The 16,575-nt window shown below is 42.4% G+C and overlaps 1 protein-coding gene across 4 annotated transcripts in view; it reads left to right on the top strand.

The window, feature by feature from the left end:
- ULK2 (unc-51 like autophagy activating kinase 2) overlaps positions 1-16,575 on the top strand; it is a 58,805-nt gene that overhangs the window by 16,684 nt on the left and 25,546 nt on the right. For 3 of the 4 annotated variants that reach the window (XM_010842930.1, XM_010842929.1, XM_010842928.1), the window contains exons 6-10: positions 383-441; positions 2,316-2,398; positions 4,113-4,160; positions 4,499-4,587; positions 10,329-10,500. In XM_010842930.1, coding sequence (XP_010841232.1) covers positions 383-441; positions 2,316-2,398; positions 4,113-4,160; positions 4,499-4,587; positions 10,329-10,500 — 451 coding nt within the window. The remainder of the gene's footprint in view (positions 1-382; positions 442-2,315; positions 2,399-4,112; positions 4,161-4,498; positions 4,588-10,328; positions 10,501-16,575) is intronic. The other variant, XM_010842931.1, reaches the window with a different exon arrangement.

Below are 16,575 nucleotides of genomic sequence, written 5' to 3'. Positions count from 1 at the left end.
GTGTTGTGTTCTGGAGAGGCTGGAAAGGAGCACTTTCTTAGTTCTCTGGCTTGACTCCCTTGAAGGTACGTTGCACCTGACTTCACACAGCACACCTGTTGGATGGGCCATGTAACCTCCAGAGTAGTCACTCTTCTGAGCCTCAGGCCTCTCTGAGAATCTGACCTCAGAAAAATACATTATGCCCAGATGTGCAGAATCTGTACAGTGTCAGAGGTGTTAGAAGTTCCTTGTGCCCATCGATGGCTCCCTCAGGAGTCCATGGCTTTCAAATTCAGTCTCTATTCTATTGCAAGAATATGAGCATCCATCATGTAATTTGGAGTTTTTGCACTTGGTTTTTTAGGAAATTAAACCATTTTCTTCTTCTTTTTTTTAACAGGCTAATAGTCCTCAAGACCTAAGGATGTTTTATGAAAAAAACAGGAACTTAATGCCTAGGTATGTGTCTTGATTACACTGGGTTTTACTTTGTCAATACTGTGTTATTTATCTGAATTCTGTGTGTTTTATGTATGTTTTTCCATTATTGCATCTTTTTTCCAGTTAGCAGTAAAGAGAGCATTCATTTTAACAGGAAATTAGAAAGCTACTAGAGCATCATGCATGCCCATGTGCTGTGCCATTTTCTTTCTTTTTAAAATGTTAAGTTTATTCAGAATAAAAACCTATAGAAGTTATGTGTGTTTTTTTGAGAGAAGGGAGGGAAATGCAAACAGAATAGATGGGTGTAAAGCAGAAAGTGGCTGGGCTTCCCCTGCTCTTACGGAGAACAAGAGTTTGCTGTGTACCTTTTGAAATTTTTTTTCTTTAGAAATATTTTTGGTGTGAGTTCTCTTTACATGTTTGACTGCTTATTTATGTATATATATTTATTCTGTTGTTCAGTTGCTAAGTTGTATCTGACTGTTTGTGACTCCATGGACTACAGTATACCAGGCTTCCCTGTCCTCCCCTATCACCCGGAGTTTGCTCAAATTCATGTCCATTGACTTGGTGATACTATCTAACCATTTCATCCTCTGCCACCTTCTTCTGCTTTTGCCTTCAGTCTTTCCCAGCATCAGGGTCTTTTCCAATAAGTTGGGTCTTCACATCAGGTGGCCAAAGTATTTGAGCTTTAGCTTAACATCAGTCCTTCCAATGAATATTCAAGGTTGATTTCCTTTAAGATTGACTGGTTTGATCTTGCTGCTGTCCAAGGGAGTCTCAGGAGTCTTCTCCAGCACCACAATTCAAAAGCATCAATTCTTCAGTGCTCAGACTTTTTTATGGTACGACTCTCACATTCGTACCATGACTACTGGAAAAACCATAGCTTTGATCATACAGAATTTTGTTGGCAAAATGATACCTTTACTCTTTAATAGGCTGTCCGGGTTTGTCATAGCTTTTTTCCCAAGGAGCAAGTGTCTTTTAATTTCATGGCTGCAGTGAAATTTAATGCACTGTCCACGGTGATTTTGGAGCCCAAGAAAATAAAGTCTGCTACTGTTTTCCACTTTTTCCCCTTCTATTTGCCATGAAGTGAAGACATGAACTTAATTTTTTGAATGTTGAGTTTCAAGTCAGCTTTTTCACTCTCCTCTTTCACCTTCATCAAGAGGCTCTTTAGTTCCTCTTCGCTTTCTGCCATTAGAGTGATGTCATCTGCATATTGATAGCTTTACCGACAATCTTAATTCCAGCTTGTGATTCATCCAGCCCAGCATTTCATGTGATGTTCTCTGTGTATTAGTTAAATAAGGAAGGTGATGATATACAACCTTGTCGTATTCCTTTCCCAATTTTGAACCAGTCTTTTGTTCCATGTCTGGTTCTTACTGGTGCTTCTGCACACATATAGTTCAGTACAAGTTACTTTGCAAATTGTTCTGTGGCTATTTTTAACTTATGTATAGCATTTGTTTGCAGACATTTGTATTTATTTAAGCTCTACCCTTTTCCAGGCAGAATTGGAGGTTGCTCTTTGTTTAACAGAGAACTCTGTAGCAACTCTCGGTGCCAGGTTGAAGTTGTGTTAAAACTCAAGGTGGCTGTGCTTCTGAGAGGCTTTGTCCTGCAGATGTTCTGACAAAGGCAGTAAGAATCTCAAGACAAGAGTCTTCCCAGACTGATGCTGCTTCTCAGAGGCAGCTGCTTAGTGGGTTGTTTCTCTTTTAAGGAATGAGGCTTTATCATGGTTGTCTTGGTATAAAATGTGGTATTTGTGAAACTGCATATACATTTTCATTTACCATAATGAAAGCAAAAGTTGTGTAGTTAATATATATACACTCACCACTTTAGTGTTTTTTTTTCCCCCTCCCCTGCAGCATTCCCAGAGAAACATCACCTTATTTGGCTAATCTTCTTTTGGGTTTGCTTCAGAGAAACCAAAAAGATAGAATGGACTTTGGTAAGTAATATTTTCAAATTTTGTATCTGGTTTCTAATTTTGTGTATTTTGAAAAGTTTTTTTTTCTTAATTTATGTTTTATTGAAGTATTGTTGATATACAGTGTTTTTTAGTATCTGATGTACAGCCAAGTGATTCTATTATACACACATATATATTCTTTTTCATTATGGTTTATCACAGGTTGTTGAATATATTTCCCTGTTATACAGTAGGACCTTATTGTTTATCCATTCTATATATAGTAGTTCACATCTGCTAATCCCCAACTCCCAGTCCCTCCTTACCCTCCTTTCTCCTCTTGGCAACCACATGAAAAACTATTTTTTTAAGATACTGTAGAGGTTTCAGAGGAAAATGAAATTCATTTTTACTTTTCTTTCTATCTCTGTGTTTTTCCTTTTTACATATTTTGTAAATGTATGGAAAGAATAACAAATATTTAATATAATCAATAATTTGCAAACTATTATCCTGTATGTCATTTCATTATTGGCCCATTTTTCTCATGGTTACTGGGCAATGTCCATTTAATTTCTTTCTTTTAAAGATAGAAATATTTACCAATTGCATGATCTAAAGTTTAATTTCAGTTTTTATAGAAGTTTTAGAAAAGATATATCCAGATTATTTCATCTTACTCCCTATACAGAAATTGTTAGAACTACTTTCTACTGAGGCCATGAACTGAGTGCTTCAGAGAGTGAGGTCATTTATACTAAATCTGAGTTAATCTCACTCCTGATCTTGTATTAATCCGGCAAATTTCCATGCTGTGCTATTCTCCTTGTCCACTCTGTGCTATTTAGTAGCACATAATTTGGAGACCTAATGATAAATGAGATGGTCTTTGTGGGCTTTTAAAGAAATAATGAAATAAATTATACATACAGGAAAAGAGAGTAAAATAATAAACTTTCATGTACTCACCTACCTATTTATCTTTATCTAATTAGCAGGCTTACTGTGTAGGTTTTATCCTTGGTGAATAGCTGAAGGAATTAAATCAAATTAATAGCTTTTTTAAAAACGTGAAACCAGCTGTAGGAATACTTCTTCTGGGATAGAAGGATGGAATTTACAAATGAGCTGCCTAAGACTTCTTGTCAGGACAGTTGACAGCCGTAGTTCACATATGTGCTTAACGAGGGCCTGGCTGCGGTTCTCTGTGTTGTCGTCTACTTGAAGACAGCCATGCAAGAGGACAGATCCACTTTAGTCATCTTGGTGGTACTGTGTTAGTAATGGGCATTTGGAGAATTCACAGCCATTACTTTTAAATTTTCATTGATTGAGAACTACTTACAATTTGATGATTTTTATAGATGATTTACAAAAATAACATGCTGTTACATTGAAAGGAAATTGTGTTTGTATAAAGAAGGTAATAATAATTATGAGCTTCCTTGGTGGCTCAGTGGTAAAGAATCTGCCTGCTAATATGGGAGACCTGCGTTCTGTACCTGGGTTGGGAAGATCCCCTGGAGAAGGAAATGGCAATCCACCCCAGGGTTCTTGCCTGAGAAATCTCATGGACAGAGGAGCCTGGCGGGGTCTATGGGGTTGCAAAAGAGAGTTGGACATGACTTAGCAACTAAACAACAGTAATAATTATATATGATTTCAAGGGTACTATGTTGACTACATTGACAAGATCAACCTGTCTGCCAAAATCAACGTCAGTTTAAAGGTTGCATTCTCATTTTCATTACAGAAGCATTTTTCAGCCATCCTTTCCTCGAGCAAGTTCCAGCAAAAAAATGTGAGTACCCACTTTTTACATTTTTACTAAACAAGTAAATGCAACCATAAGGAAAAATTAGTATTTGATATCATGAAATTAATCTTTTATGTGCTTCTCAAGATTTCATTGGGCTTTTCTTAAATACCTATAGTTGTGTTTATTTAGTTACAGTTCTGTTTTTCCTTCTACATCCAAGTTGAAATAGTTCAGTAATTGCTGTGTTGTTAGTGTCATCCATGGGAGTATGTGGATGTGAATTTCTGGTCAACATGAAGCTGTGGCAGTTGTGGGTTTTTTAGTGGACGACTCACATAATTACACTCAGTAGCCTCTCTTCCCCTGGTGTTTCTCCCCAGCCTGCCCAGTCCCGGTGCCCATGTATGCCGGCTCTGCCTCTGGAGGCTCCTACGGCAGCTCTCCGTCCTGTCGTTTCGTGTCTCCACCAGTAAGTCCTGGGGTTCTTAGAAGTGACTGTAGGGTCTGTGCTAGTGCATCTGCTCACAGACAGAGCTGCAGATATGTTATGGGTGTTCTCTTTATGTATGGAGTTCCCTAGCTCGGCTGAGGCCTGAGCAGGGAGCCTTGTTGCTGAAGATCCCAGTTTGGAATCTGCCCCTACCTAGATGTGCACACTTCAGCAGAACACAGTACCTCTCAGGGCTGCCTTCCTCTGAACCAGGAACACAGTGCTCTCACCTTTTCATGCTCAGTAAGGTTGGGAAGGGTTTCACTGTGACAGGTAGATAGGTAGCTTTGTATTTATTTTATGAACGTCATAAACATCAGTCTGGAGAGTTAGTGCACACAGAACTCCAGTGGTAGAGGAGTGCCCTTTGGGCCTGAGACCCTGTCATCATGGCAACAGGCCCTGTGAGCTGCTCCCCTGCAGCTCCCTCCCTCCAGACTCAGTGCTTCTTCCTGGTCCTGAGAACGCCTTCCTCCTGCTTTGCTCCTCCAGGTCTTTCCCTCTTCTGTGCTTTCCTGGACTTTCCCCCACATCTCTCTTGCTGTCTGAGAGAGTTGTGACCTTGAAACTTTTCACAAGTCAAAGTCCAGAGGCCATTGTGTCAGCCTCTATGGGCATTTTTCAGATTGGCTTGCAGACACGCATTTCTTGACTTCTGCTGGCAGTGGGGCTGGGGAGCTGCACAGGAAGCTGGCTGGGGGTTAGCAGCCTGCTGCTCAAGAGTCTGGGCTTGGATATGTCCACATTCGTGACTCACCATGTTGCCTGCGACAGGTGACTCAGTCTCTTTGAGTCTGAGTAAAGTGAGCATAAGTTACATGCTTCATGGCATTTTTAAGGATAAAGAGGAAAAGCACTGACCGCACTGCTCGGCACACGGTAATACTCAGGCAGTGGGAGGTGCTGTTATTCCTGTTTTCCAGGGAGACCCTATGGCCCCTGGTGAAGGCAGAGGCTGGAGCAGCCTATGGCACATGACTGAGCCCTAACACTGGCAAAGCCCTTCTGCACAGCCTGCCAACTCAGACCAAATAGAAAGGCAGAGGGCTAAGAAGACTTACGTTATATTCCCGTGGATTTAAAGACTAAGAGGGAAAAAAAGTGTCGTATATTTCCTGTTTCAGTCTGGAATAAAGAAAAACACTGAATATGGAATGAGTGGGAAGAGTTTGAGGAAGTGCACTGTCAGGGAGAGACTGCAGACTGTGTCTGGCCCTGCCCCTTGCCCCTGTAACCTGCTGGGAAGGTCAGCTCCTCATCTGTAACATAGGCCTGGTTACCCTCTGGTTGCAGGGTGGGTGGCAGTATGTGGTGGGTACATGATGACTGTAGCTGCCGTGATGGAGCATGTACGTGATGCAAGGTGACAAGGGGTGTGGAGAGCACAGTGTGTGCTGGAGAGGGGAGGGCAGGGGAGGACCTGGGTATGGGGAGGCCTCTGGGGTGGCTGGACAACCATGGGAGGAGACAGAGAAGGGGTCACCAGGGGAATGCAAGTGGGAAAGTGCTTTGACAGGACAACACATGTTGGGTTTTTTGTTGGATGAGACGTGTTGAAAGGGAGAGCAAAAGAGGAGTGCTTGGGCTGCTGGAAGAGCATACCATTGCTCATAGGAGCAGGGAGAGGATGTGGCGGGCAGGGGAGGCGTAGTTATTATAGATGCTCAGAACTTTGTATGTGCTTGCCAAGTCGCTTCAGTCATGTCTGACTTTTTGCAGCCCTATGGACTGTAGCCTGCCAGGCTCTTCTGTCCATGGGATTCTCCAGGCAAGGATGCTGGAGTGGGTTACCATGCCTTCCTCCAGGGATCTTGCTGACCCAGGGGTTGAGTCTCTTATGTCTCCTACATTGAACCCATGGATTGAGTTTCTTATGTCTCCTGCATTAGCAGGTGGGTTCTTTACCACTAGCACTACCTGGGAATCCCCAGAACTTTGGTGGAAAAACCTTTTTTAGAAGGCCTTTATGAAGAGCTCATGCTTGAAGTGAAAATAACATATCTGGAAATAAAAGGAGAGCAGGAATGTTTCTGTATAATTTCCAATTAGAGATTAGAAAGTGGAGTGATCTGATAGGCCTTGCGTCAACATAATCTGCAACAGTGAGGTGACATCCTGCTTGCGCTCCTTCCCTCCTGGGGCTGGGCTAGACTCCTGTACTGAGGGGGATGCAGGCAGGCATGCCTGTGTGACAGTCTGTTCTTTACATTCTCCCAAAATACCCAGCTGCTACTTTACTCCAGAGAAGTCTTTGAAAGGTAAAAAACAAAAACTGTGTAACAAAAAAATTCAAATAATTCTGTTAGATCTGATACTGGCTATAGGCTAAATGCTATGTAGATAATACCTCCTGAATATCTACTCTTTTAATTATACGTATTTAATGCCCACTTTGTGTGAAGTTTTGGTTGATACCAGTGACAGGGCAGGTCCCTTTGTTGAGCAGCTCTGGGTTTGGTTGTGTGGAGGAGAGGCCAGTGGAGCAGCCTGTGGGAGGTAGATGGCTCCTCTTGTTGCCTGTGGGACTGGGGATGAGACCATGAAATCAGACTGAGAGCTTGCAGAGACCCTCGGCAGAGACATTGAGCTGAGTTTTGAATTTGTAAGAGTGGTAATGTAAGCAGAGGAATCCCCGTGGAACCATGACCTGTTGCAGCAGTCTGTAGCCCACTGTGGCCACGTACATTTGTTAGAATTAAGTGAATTGCAGATTCAACTCGGTAGTCTCCCTGGCCACATGTCACATGTTCATAGCCAGCTATAACTGATGGCCACCGCCCTGTACAGAGCTGAACCCTCTGGCGTTGCAGGAAGCACTATGGGACAGGCTCTTCTCATGGCCCGGCCTGAGGGTACAGAGAACAAGGTGATGTGCTGGGGGCGGTGGAGCGAGTGGAGCCAGAGTGGGGCAGTCTGCATCCTGGCAGAATCTGGGCTACAAGCAGAGCAGGCTGTGTGCGCTGAGCCATTTGAGTGGCTTTCAGTGGAGGGTGACCTGATCCACTGTGTGTTTTAGCAAATAAATTCCTCTGTAAGCAGGTAGGTAATTGGATGGAAGATCAGAAGAGAGGCCTCTCTCCTAGAGCAAAGAGAACAGCCTGTGACCATTGCACTGTTTTTGGTTTGTTTTGGGGTTTGCTTTGTTTGTTTGTTTTTGAGAATGAGGGCCTGAACTAAGTCAGCAGTAGGAAAGGGGAGGACAAGGGGCCAGAAAGAGCAAGATGAGGAGTCTGCAGTGCTTAGAGATTGCTTGAATTTGGGACCTAAGGAAGAGGAAGGTCTCGGTGAGCCCTGAGTGATGTGAGTTGATGGAGCCACTTAGCGGGGGAGCACAAGGATGATGCACTGTGATGTGCAGGCCCAGGGGCAGGTCTGAGCCCGGGAGTCAGCTCTCTGCAGGGGTAGTTGGTGTAGGAAGGTGACAGTGGGCCCCAGGTGGGTATAAACTGTGAGGGTTGGAGGCCAGGGTGGCACTGGGGAAACTCATACTCCACCGGTCTCCTTAGAGGGGCACAAGAGACTGAGAAGTAGAAGGGGAAGCAGAGAGCAGGGTCCCTGAATGGAGGGCTGGGGGCCCAGTGTCTGGGAAGCAGAGTCCAGTACCTGAAGGAGTAGTGGAATCACTGGGAAGCTTAGTAAAGGCAGTTTCATTGGAGGGTTGAAGGCAGAAAGAGGCTTATGGTTAGTTAAGCAATACTTTTGGGGAAGGAAATGGCAACCCACTCCAGTACTTTTGCCTGGAAAATCCCATGGACAGAGGAGCCTGGTGGGCTGCCATCTTTGGGGTCACACAGAGTCAGACACGACTGAAGTGACTTAGTGGTAGCAGCAGCAAGTGATACTTTGAAGGTGAGGAGTTTGAGTCAGTGAAAACTGAAATTTCAAGAAACATTGTTAAGTGAAGAAGGGAGATAAGATGGTAATTGAGAGAGTTATATTGATTTGAGATGTGAAGAAATTAAACATGTTTGTGTGCAGAGGGGAAAGCAGAGGGGAGTTGAATAGGGTCCTTGAAGAGGGAAGAGATTTAGTGGAAGATGACCTTTGAACCCGAGAAGCATCTCTTCCACCAAGGTGGCTGTGGATGAAGGTAACTTTATAAATAGCAAAGGGAGACATTGAGAGAGTTCCTGCCTGGGGAGCAAGGGCACAGGGAAGAATTGGTGGAGTTAGGTGCTTAGAACCTGGCCCAGCTCACCTGTTCTCTCTTCTGAGTTTTGTTTGTTTATGTATGAAATGGATTTCAGAATAGGGCTGGAGTTAGATAATACATGGAGAGCTCTTAACAGGGCTCAGTGCCAAGCTCAATGCCAAGCCCGTGGTGAGTGCTCTGTAATGTTACTCCCTCCAGCTTCCACTCTGTTTATAACCTTGAAGCATAAGTGCTCTTCAAAAAGTGATAAGGAGAATTTATATCATGTGTATGTCACACACACACCCAGAGAAGTGATAAGGAGATTTGAGACTGGTTTCACTGTGCAGTGACAGTCAAAGGAATAGTAGCGGTTTAAAACTGGGCTTTACAGAGCATTTTGTCATATTTTTCTTAAATAGAAACAAAGGTTAAACAGGGTAATGGGGACCTAACACAGTAAGTTATGAAGTTCATTGTTTTAGGAGACTGTTGTAGGATGAAGATATTCAATTAAGGTTGTGACTACTGTCCTTGAACTAGACAAGTGCCAGGAGGTATATAGCTACTTATGCCCGAGGATCTATTCAATATATTCATATGCTTTTCTTTTTTTTTAACTTTATTTTTTTTAGAAAATTTTTTAAATTTTATTTTATTTTTAAACTTTACAATATTGTATTGGTTTTGCCAAATATTGAAATGAATCTGCCACAGGTATCCCCATCCTGAACCCTCCTCCCTCCTCCCTCCCCATACCATGCCTCTGGGTTGTCCCAGTGCACAAGCCCCAAGCATCCAGTATCGTACATCGAACCTGGACTGGCGAGTCGTTTCATTCATGATATTATACATGTTTCAGTGTCGTCCTCCCAAATCTTCCCACCCTCTCCCTCTCCCACAGAGTCCATAAGACTGTTCTGTACATCATATTCATATGCTTTTCTTCCTTTACGGTCCTATCTTCCGCAAATCCCTTATGATTCTATCTTCCACAAATCAACTCCTTCCTCTGACAAAAAAGAAAACAAAAGGAACACACCCACACCTGTAAGGCTTTCTAAATCTTTCTTTCTGGAAGTGTCAGTAATTCCCTGTGCTTATACACAGTTATCCTTACTGATTTAGTTACTTTTCTGTATAACATAGTCTCTTGCTTTCCCTTTCATGATTTTTCTTCATTGGAGATTGAAAACTGTGTGCAGAATGTCATTCAAGTCCCTGGACATTTTGTTTTAGTCATTAGGTAAGCAGGTGTTGAGTATCTGCTTTGCTAGGCCATGAGCTGAAGCGGGGATGGGACATGGTACAGATTCAGAGCAGACCTTTCAGGGGAGGCAGACCTGTGCACATGATAAGAGGTGTGATGTGTTTTAAGTATCACTTTTGGGAAACATTTTAGACGGTGTTATGCAAACACACCTTAAACTGTGCATCTCTAAGGGAAAGGTTTTCCAAAGAGATTTTTAAAATCTTCAGTGGAATTGAACTCTGTGCCACTTTCATGAAAAAAATATTCCTTAGTCTAATGGCTGTTCTGACTTGCATTTTATTGAGGCCACTTTTAATTTTATGTTGTTAATTTTAGTCCCTTCCAGATATGCAGCATATTCAGGAAGAAAACTTATCCTCCCCACCATTGGGTCCTCCCAACTATCTCCAGGTGTCCAAAGATTCTGCCAGTACTAGTAGCAAGAACTCTTCTTGTGACACGGATGACTTTGTTTTGGTTCCACACAACATCTCGTCAGACCACTCATGTGAGAATCTTTTCTGCTTGTACACATTGTATTTCTGAATTTACTAGACTAGCATTTTTTAACCTTTATGTCACGCTCTTGTGTGTACGACACCTTTCCAGATGGACATTTTATTTAGTTGATGGAATTCCCAGAACTATATACTTACGTTCCTGTGACGGTAACCTTGGATTTTGAAGGTAGATGAAAACTTTGCAGGAAATGACCTCAAATTCTGTTTGTATCCAAACAGAAAGGAGTGGCAAAGCCAGCAGAATGAGAGAAATTAAATTTAAGGAAAGGATACAAAGGAAGACCTCTTTTGGAAAAAATCTGAGAGTCAAAGGGTCTTATAAACAGTCTGGCTGTGCTTCAGGAGATGCTGGCCAGAGTTCAGGAATGAGCTTCATAAACACACAGGAAGGATGTTTTATAAAGGAAGCAGAATCCAGGCTGCCTGAATCCAAGCCAGGATTCTGTGGAGTAGTGCAGGGCACTGGGAGACCTACGAGAAGAAAAGTTAGATAAAAAAGAAGGAACCAGGGTTTGGTTGCAGAGGAGTAGGATCAGAAGAGCTGGAAACTTGAAGACTTTAATGATTGACTAGTATCAGGTTGACTGTGTGCATATGTAGGAAGCTGGAGAAGTCTGTGTCAAGAGGTCTCAGGATGTTTGTCAAATTCATATTTAATAGCTGCTTACATTAGCCCTTTGCTAGCTGTCATGAAGGCTGCGACCTCAGACCAGACACACTTTAGGGCTGCTTGGCTGGGGTAGGGGAATCATGCACAGCATGTAATAGCAGGTGGCAGGTTCTGACCAGAGCACCGAGAGCTGGGAGTAGTTGCCTTTAAAAATCATCATGTGGGGTAGTTTTATCCTACTGAAAAAGTAATGAAAAGTTTTAAATTGTGAAATATTTCAAACCAAATAATACAGCAGATACTCAAATTGTCTACCATGCTAATTTTATTTATGTCACCATTTTGCCATGGATGTTTTAGATGTCTTTTTAAAGGTATACAGTGCTGTAGGTACAGCCAGAGCACCTGGCCTCATTCTAATCTTGCCAGAAATATATTCTTCTTCTTAATTTATATTATAATTCTAATATGCCTGTATCTAAGAAAAATAGTATTTTTGTGATATTACAGTTTTAAGTAAATGTTACATAGAATGTTTGTTTCTATGGTTTGCTTTTTTATTCCTATTTTTGATGTGTATCTACATATATAGCTAGGTATGTATCTAGTTCATTTTAACTTATGAACTTTATATTAGTAGTACAACTGAACCGTAGTTTATCCATCTCCCTACTGATTGTGACTTGGATCATTTCCATGTTTTTACTGTTCAGAATGTGTGGTAACAGATGTCCTTGTGCCAAACTTTTCTCCAGGTGGCTGTAGGTATGTACAGCTTCAGCTCTGTAAAATGTTGGTACAAGCAAGTTGTAGCCTATAGCCACTAGCAGCAGTGTCCTATCATGCTGCCCCAGTAGTACCATGGTGCCTTCTAGAGATTTTCATTATTTTTTCCATATTTAACTTTACCTGGAACTAATTTGTGTAGATGATAAGGGTTCTATCAGTTACCCCAGGATTATTTATTGAATGTTCTGTCCTTTCCTCACTGATAGGCAATCCCAGACTTGCCCTATCAGGCTTATATAAAGGATTTGTTTCATTGTGTGTGTGTGATATGGGGTCAGAGGTGAAGGTGAGGGGGCACCCAAGAATTCTGTGGAATCACCCAGGCTATTCTCAACCCCTTTCCCCCCATGTAGTTTAATTTTGACTTGAAAATGCTACAAAAAAGCCATTTGGGGATTTTGATTCGAATTGTGTTGATTCTCTAAGATGTGTTCAGTGACAGGATCTTTACAGTGTAGAGTGTAGGAGGGTTCCTTTCTCCCACACCCTCTCCAGCATTTATGATGTGTGCTGCTGCTGCTGCTAAGTCGCTTCAGTCGTGTCGGACTCTGTGCGACCCCATAGACGGCAGCCCACCAGGCTCCCCATCCCTGGGATTCTCCAGGCAAGAACACTGGAGTAGGTTGCCATTTCCTTCTCCAGTGCATGAAAGTGAAAAGTGAAAGTAAAGTCGCTCAGTCGTATCCGACTCCTAGCAACCCCATGGACTGCAGCCTACCAGGCCTCTCCATCCATGGGATTTTCCAGGCAAGAGTACTGGAGTGAGTTGCCATTGCCTTCTCTGTTATGATGTGTAGTCTTTGTGATAGGAGCATTTCAGACTGGCGTGAGGTGATTACCTCGTTGTGGTTTTGATTTGCGTTTCTCTGATAATTAGCCACGTTGAGCACCTTTTCATGTACCTGTTGGCCACCCGTATGTCTTCTTGGAAACCTCTGTCTTTTACCTGTGCAACCATTGATGTTAAAAGTGATTATTGATGATATACCTGGATTAGTGCCTACCACATTCATTACTGTCTTCTATTGTTGTCCTTGATCTGCCTTCCTGTTTATCTTCTACTCTTTTTCTACCTTTTGTGGTTTTAATTGACCATTTATTAAGGTTCTATTTTCTTTCCTTTCTTGGCATATCAGTTATACTTCTTTTTTATTTTTTTGAGTGGTTGGTTTGTCTTAGATTTGCAGTATACATGTGTAACTAATCCATTTTGAAATATACCATACCATTCATGAATATTGTAGGTATCTTATAATAACAAAATAACCCGAATTCCTTCCTCCCTGTATCTTTGTTGTCATTAATTTCACTTATATATAAGCATACACAAGCATATACATATATACACACATACACACACACACGCACACACAGACACATACACACACATAGGGCATGGAGGGAAGCACACATAACTAAGTACGTCATTGCTGTTGAACAAACTGTTACCTATTAGATCAGTTAAGAATAATCAAAATAAAAGTTTTCGTTTTACTTTCACTTATTTCACTTCTTTGGTGCTCTTCCTTACTTTGTGTAGGTTCAGTTTTCTGATCTATATTATTTTTCTTCTAAAGAACTTCTTGCAAGGCATATCTATCAAGCAACAAGTCCCCTCAATTTTTGCTTGTCTTGAGAGTCTTTATTTCTCCTTCATTTTGGAGAATAATTTTGCAGGGTATGAAATCCTAAGTTGGTAATTTATTTCTCTCAACACCTTAAGTATTTGATTCCACTCTCTTTTGGTTTGTGAGGTTTTGGAGAAGTCTGTGCAGTTCTATCTTTATTTCTCTGTAGGTGTTTCTCTCCTCTGGCTTCTTTCAGAATTTTTTCTTTATTTTTGATTTTCTAGAATTTGCAAATGACACGCCAGTGTGTAATTGTTTGGGGCATTTACCCTGCTAAGTGTTCTCTGAGCTTCCTGGATCTGGGGCTTGATGACTGACATTAATCTGCAGAAATTCTCATTGTTTCAGATAGTTCCTTCTGGTCTTCTCTCTCTTCTCCTTCTGGAATCACCATTCTGTACATGGTACACCTTTTGTAGTTGTCCCACAGACTTTGGATATTCTGTTCTTTTTTTTTTTCTTCCAAGTCTTTATTTTTTGGTTTTCAAGGATTTTGTTGAAATAATCCTCTGGCTCAGAGATCCTTTCTTCAAACATGCCCAGTCTACTAATAAGCCTCCCAGAGACGTTCTTCATTCCTGTTACAGTGTTTTTTATCTCTAGCATTTCTTCTTGGTTCTTTCTTAGGATTTCCGTCTCTGCTTATATTCCCCATGTGTTCTTATGTGCTGTCTGCTTTTTCCATTAGAGCCCTTAGTATATTAACCATTCGGAGAAGGAAATGTCAGCCCCCTCCAGTATTCTTGCCAGGGAAATGCCATGGACATAGGAATCTGGTGGGCCACAGTGCCTATCATCATCGTTTTAAATTCCGGGTCTGGGAAACCCAGCATCCCCACTGTGTCTGGTTCTGATGCTCTGCCACTTCAGAGTGTATTTTTTGCCTTTGATATGCCTTGTACTTGTGTCTAGATAGCTGCATCTGATATATCGAGGGCTGAGGTTGGGTAGGTAAGCACTGTCCACAGGCCATTAGAGCTTTGGTCGTTAATGATGTGGTGAGGAGGAGGCAGCCCTGTGGTTAAGGCTCTGCCTTTCATGGAGTGCAGAATTGGACATGACTGAGTGACTTTCACACACTTTGATGGAACCTGAGCCTTTGGTCTGTGAACTTCAGAGCTATTTCACATTTCTTCTCTTGTCTGAGGTGGGACAAGGTGGCTGAAGGGGCCTGGAGTTGGGGGTTCCCCATCTCTAGGTCATTGAGGCTCTGAGTTCAGCCCCAGTTGGTGAACTCGGGTTAGTAGGTGTCCCTTGAGGACTGGCCTTGTTCCACAGAAGCCCCCTCCCCCGCTCCAGGAAGGAAAGTATCTTTCTCCACATTTACTGTGGTAAGTCGGCCTGGGCTCTCAGAGGTCAGTCTGATGGCCCTGTGCTCCTCCTATGACTGCGTCTCCCTGAAGTTTTCAGCTTTCAGAGCTGTCTGCCCCAAGGGTCCAGCAAGTTGTCAGTTCTCACTCAGGTGTTCCTGCCCTGGCTCTGGTTTCCACAGTCTTTTCAGTTGATGAGTCCCTTCTCAGGGAAGCCAGTCCTCTCTGTGTTTGCCTGTTTCTGTAGTCTTAGGGACATCTCTTCGCCCAGGGTCCTCCTGTCTCCTCTAGAGCCAAAAAGAGTTTTCACTTGTCAGGATGGAAGGGTGACTTCCAAGCTCCTTACATGTGAAATCAGGAGCTGGAAGTCTCTGAAGGAAACATTTAAAACGTCTGTACAACTTAAACAGTACTAATGTAACACATACCTGAGCATACTTCTGATTTTCTTAACCTTCTTTGTCTGATTTTGCATCTTTTTGTTGTATTGCTCTACTTTTAGGAAAGTTTCCTTAATGTTCTCTTATCGATGAAAAGTTAATAAGGACTGTTCTACTTGTTACAGGTCAAGGCACAATTATATGGGGGCTGTACATCAAATGACATGTTGCTAGCTACACAATCCAGGCCTGCATGTAAAAAGCCAGTGGTGGGTTGTTGTGATGACCCCTTACAAGATTAAGAGGGAAGGTTATTTCCTAAGGAGGTCTGGTTAATGCAGGTGCAAAATACCCACTAAAAGGAAGGGAGGAGACCCAAATGAGCAGAGAGAACTTTTGTTTAAATTTCTAGTGCCTTGCCATAAAATATGAATTTTATTTCATTAATCTTCTATTGGGTTTTTCACTTATTATGCTCTCATCTTTTCAGTTTTTAGAACTTCTTTTTATCTCCCTCTCAGTATTGTTATTCTTATTTCAAGATGTACTGTTTTATCTCTGAACACACTTCAGATCAGATCAGATCAGTTGCTCAGTCGTGTCCGACTCTTTGCAACCCCATGAATCGCAGCACACCAGGCCTCCCTGTCCATCACCAACTCCCGGAGTTCACTGAGACTCACGTCCATCGAGTCAGTGATGCCATCCAGCCATCTCATCCTCTGTCGTCCCCTTCTCCTCTTGCCCCCAATCCCTCCCAGCAACAGAGTCTTTTCCAATGAGTCAACTCTTTGCATGAGGTGGCCAAAGTACTGGAGTTTCAGCTTTAGCATCATTCCTTCCACAGAAATCCCAGGGCTGATCTCCTGCAGAATGGACTGATTGGATCTCCTTGCAGTCCAAGGGACTCTCAAGAGTCTTCTCCAACACCACAGTTCAAAAGCATCAATTCTTCGGCGCTCTGCCTTCTTCACAGTCCAACTCTCACATCCATACATGACCACAGGAAAAACCATAGCCTTGACTAGATGGACCTTTGTTGGCAAAGTAATGTCTCTGCTTTTGAATATGCTATCTAGGTTGGTCATAACTTTCCTTCCAAGGAGTAAGCGTCTTTTAATTTCATGGCTGCAGTCACCATCTGTAGTGATTTTGGAGCCCAGAAAAATAAAGTCTGACACTGTTTCCACTGTTTCCCCATCTATTTGCCATGAAGTGATGGGACCAGATGCCATGATCTTCGTTTTCTGAATGTTGAGCTTTAAGCCAACTTTTTCAGTCTCCACTTTCACTTTCATCAAGAGGCTTTTGAGTTCCTCTTCACTTTCTGCCATAAGGGTGGCTG

This window comes from Bison bison, unplaced genomic scaffold (genome assembly GCF_000754665.1).
Source record: "Bison bison bison isolate TAMUID 2011002044 unplaced genomic scaffold, Bison_UMD1.0 scf7180017864180, whole genome shotgun sequence".
NCBI lineage: Eukaryota > Metazoa > Chordata > Mammalia > Artiodactyla > Bovidae > Bison > Bison bison.
Note: the sequence above shows the minus strand (reverse complement) of the source record. Positions and strands in the feature narration are given on the sequence as shown.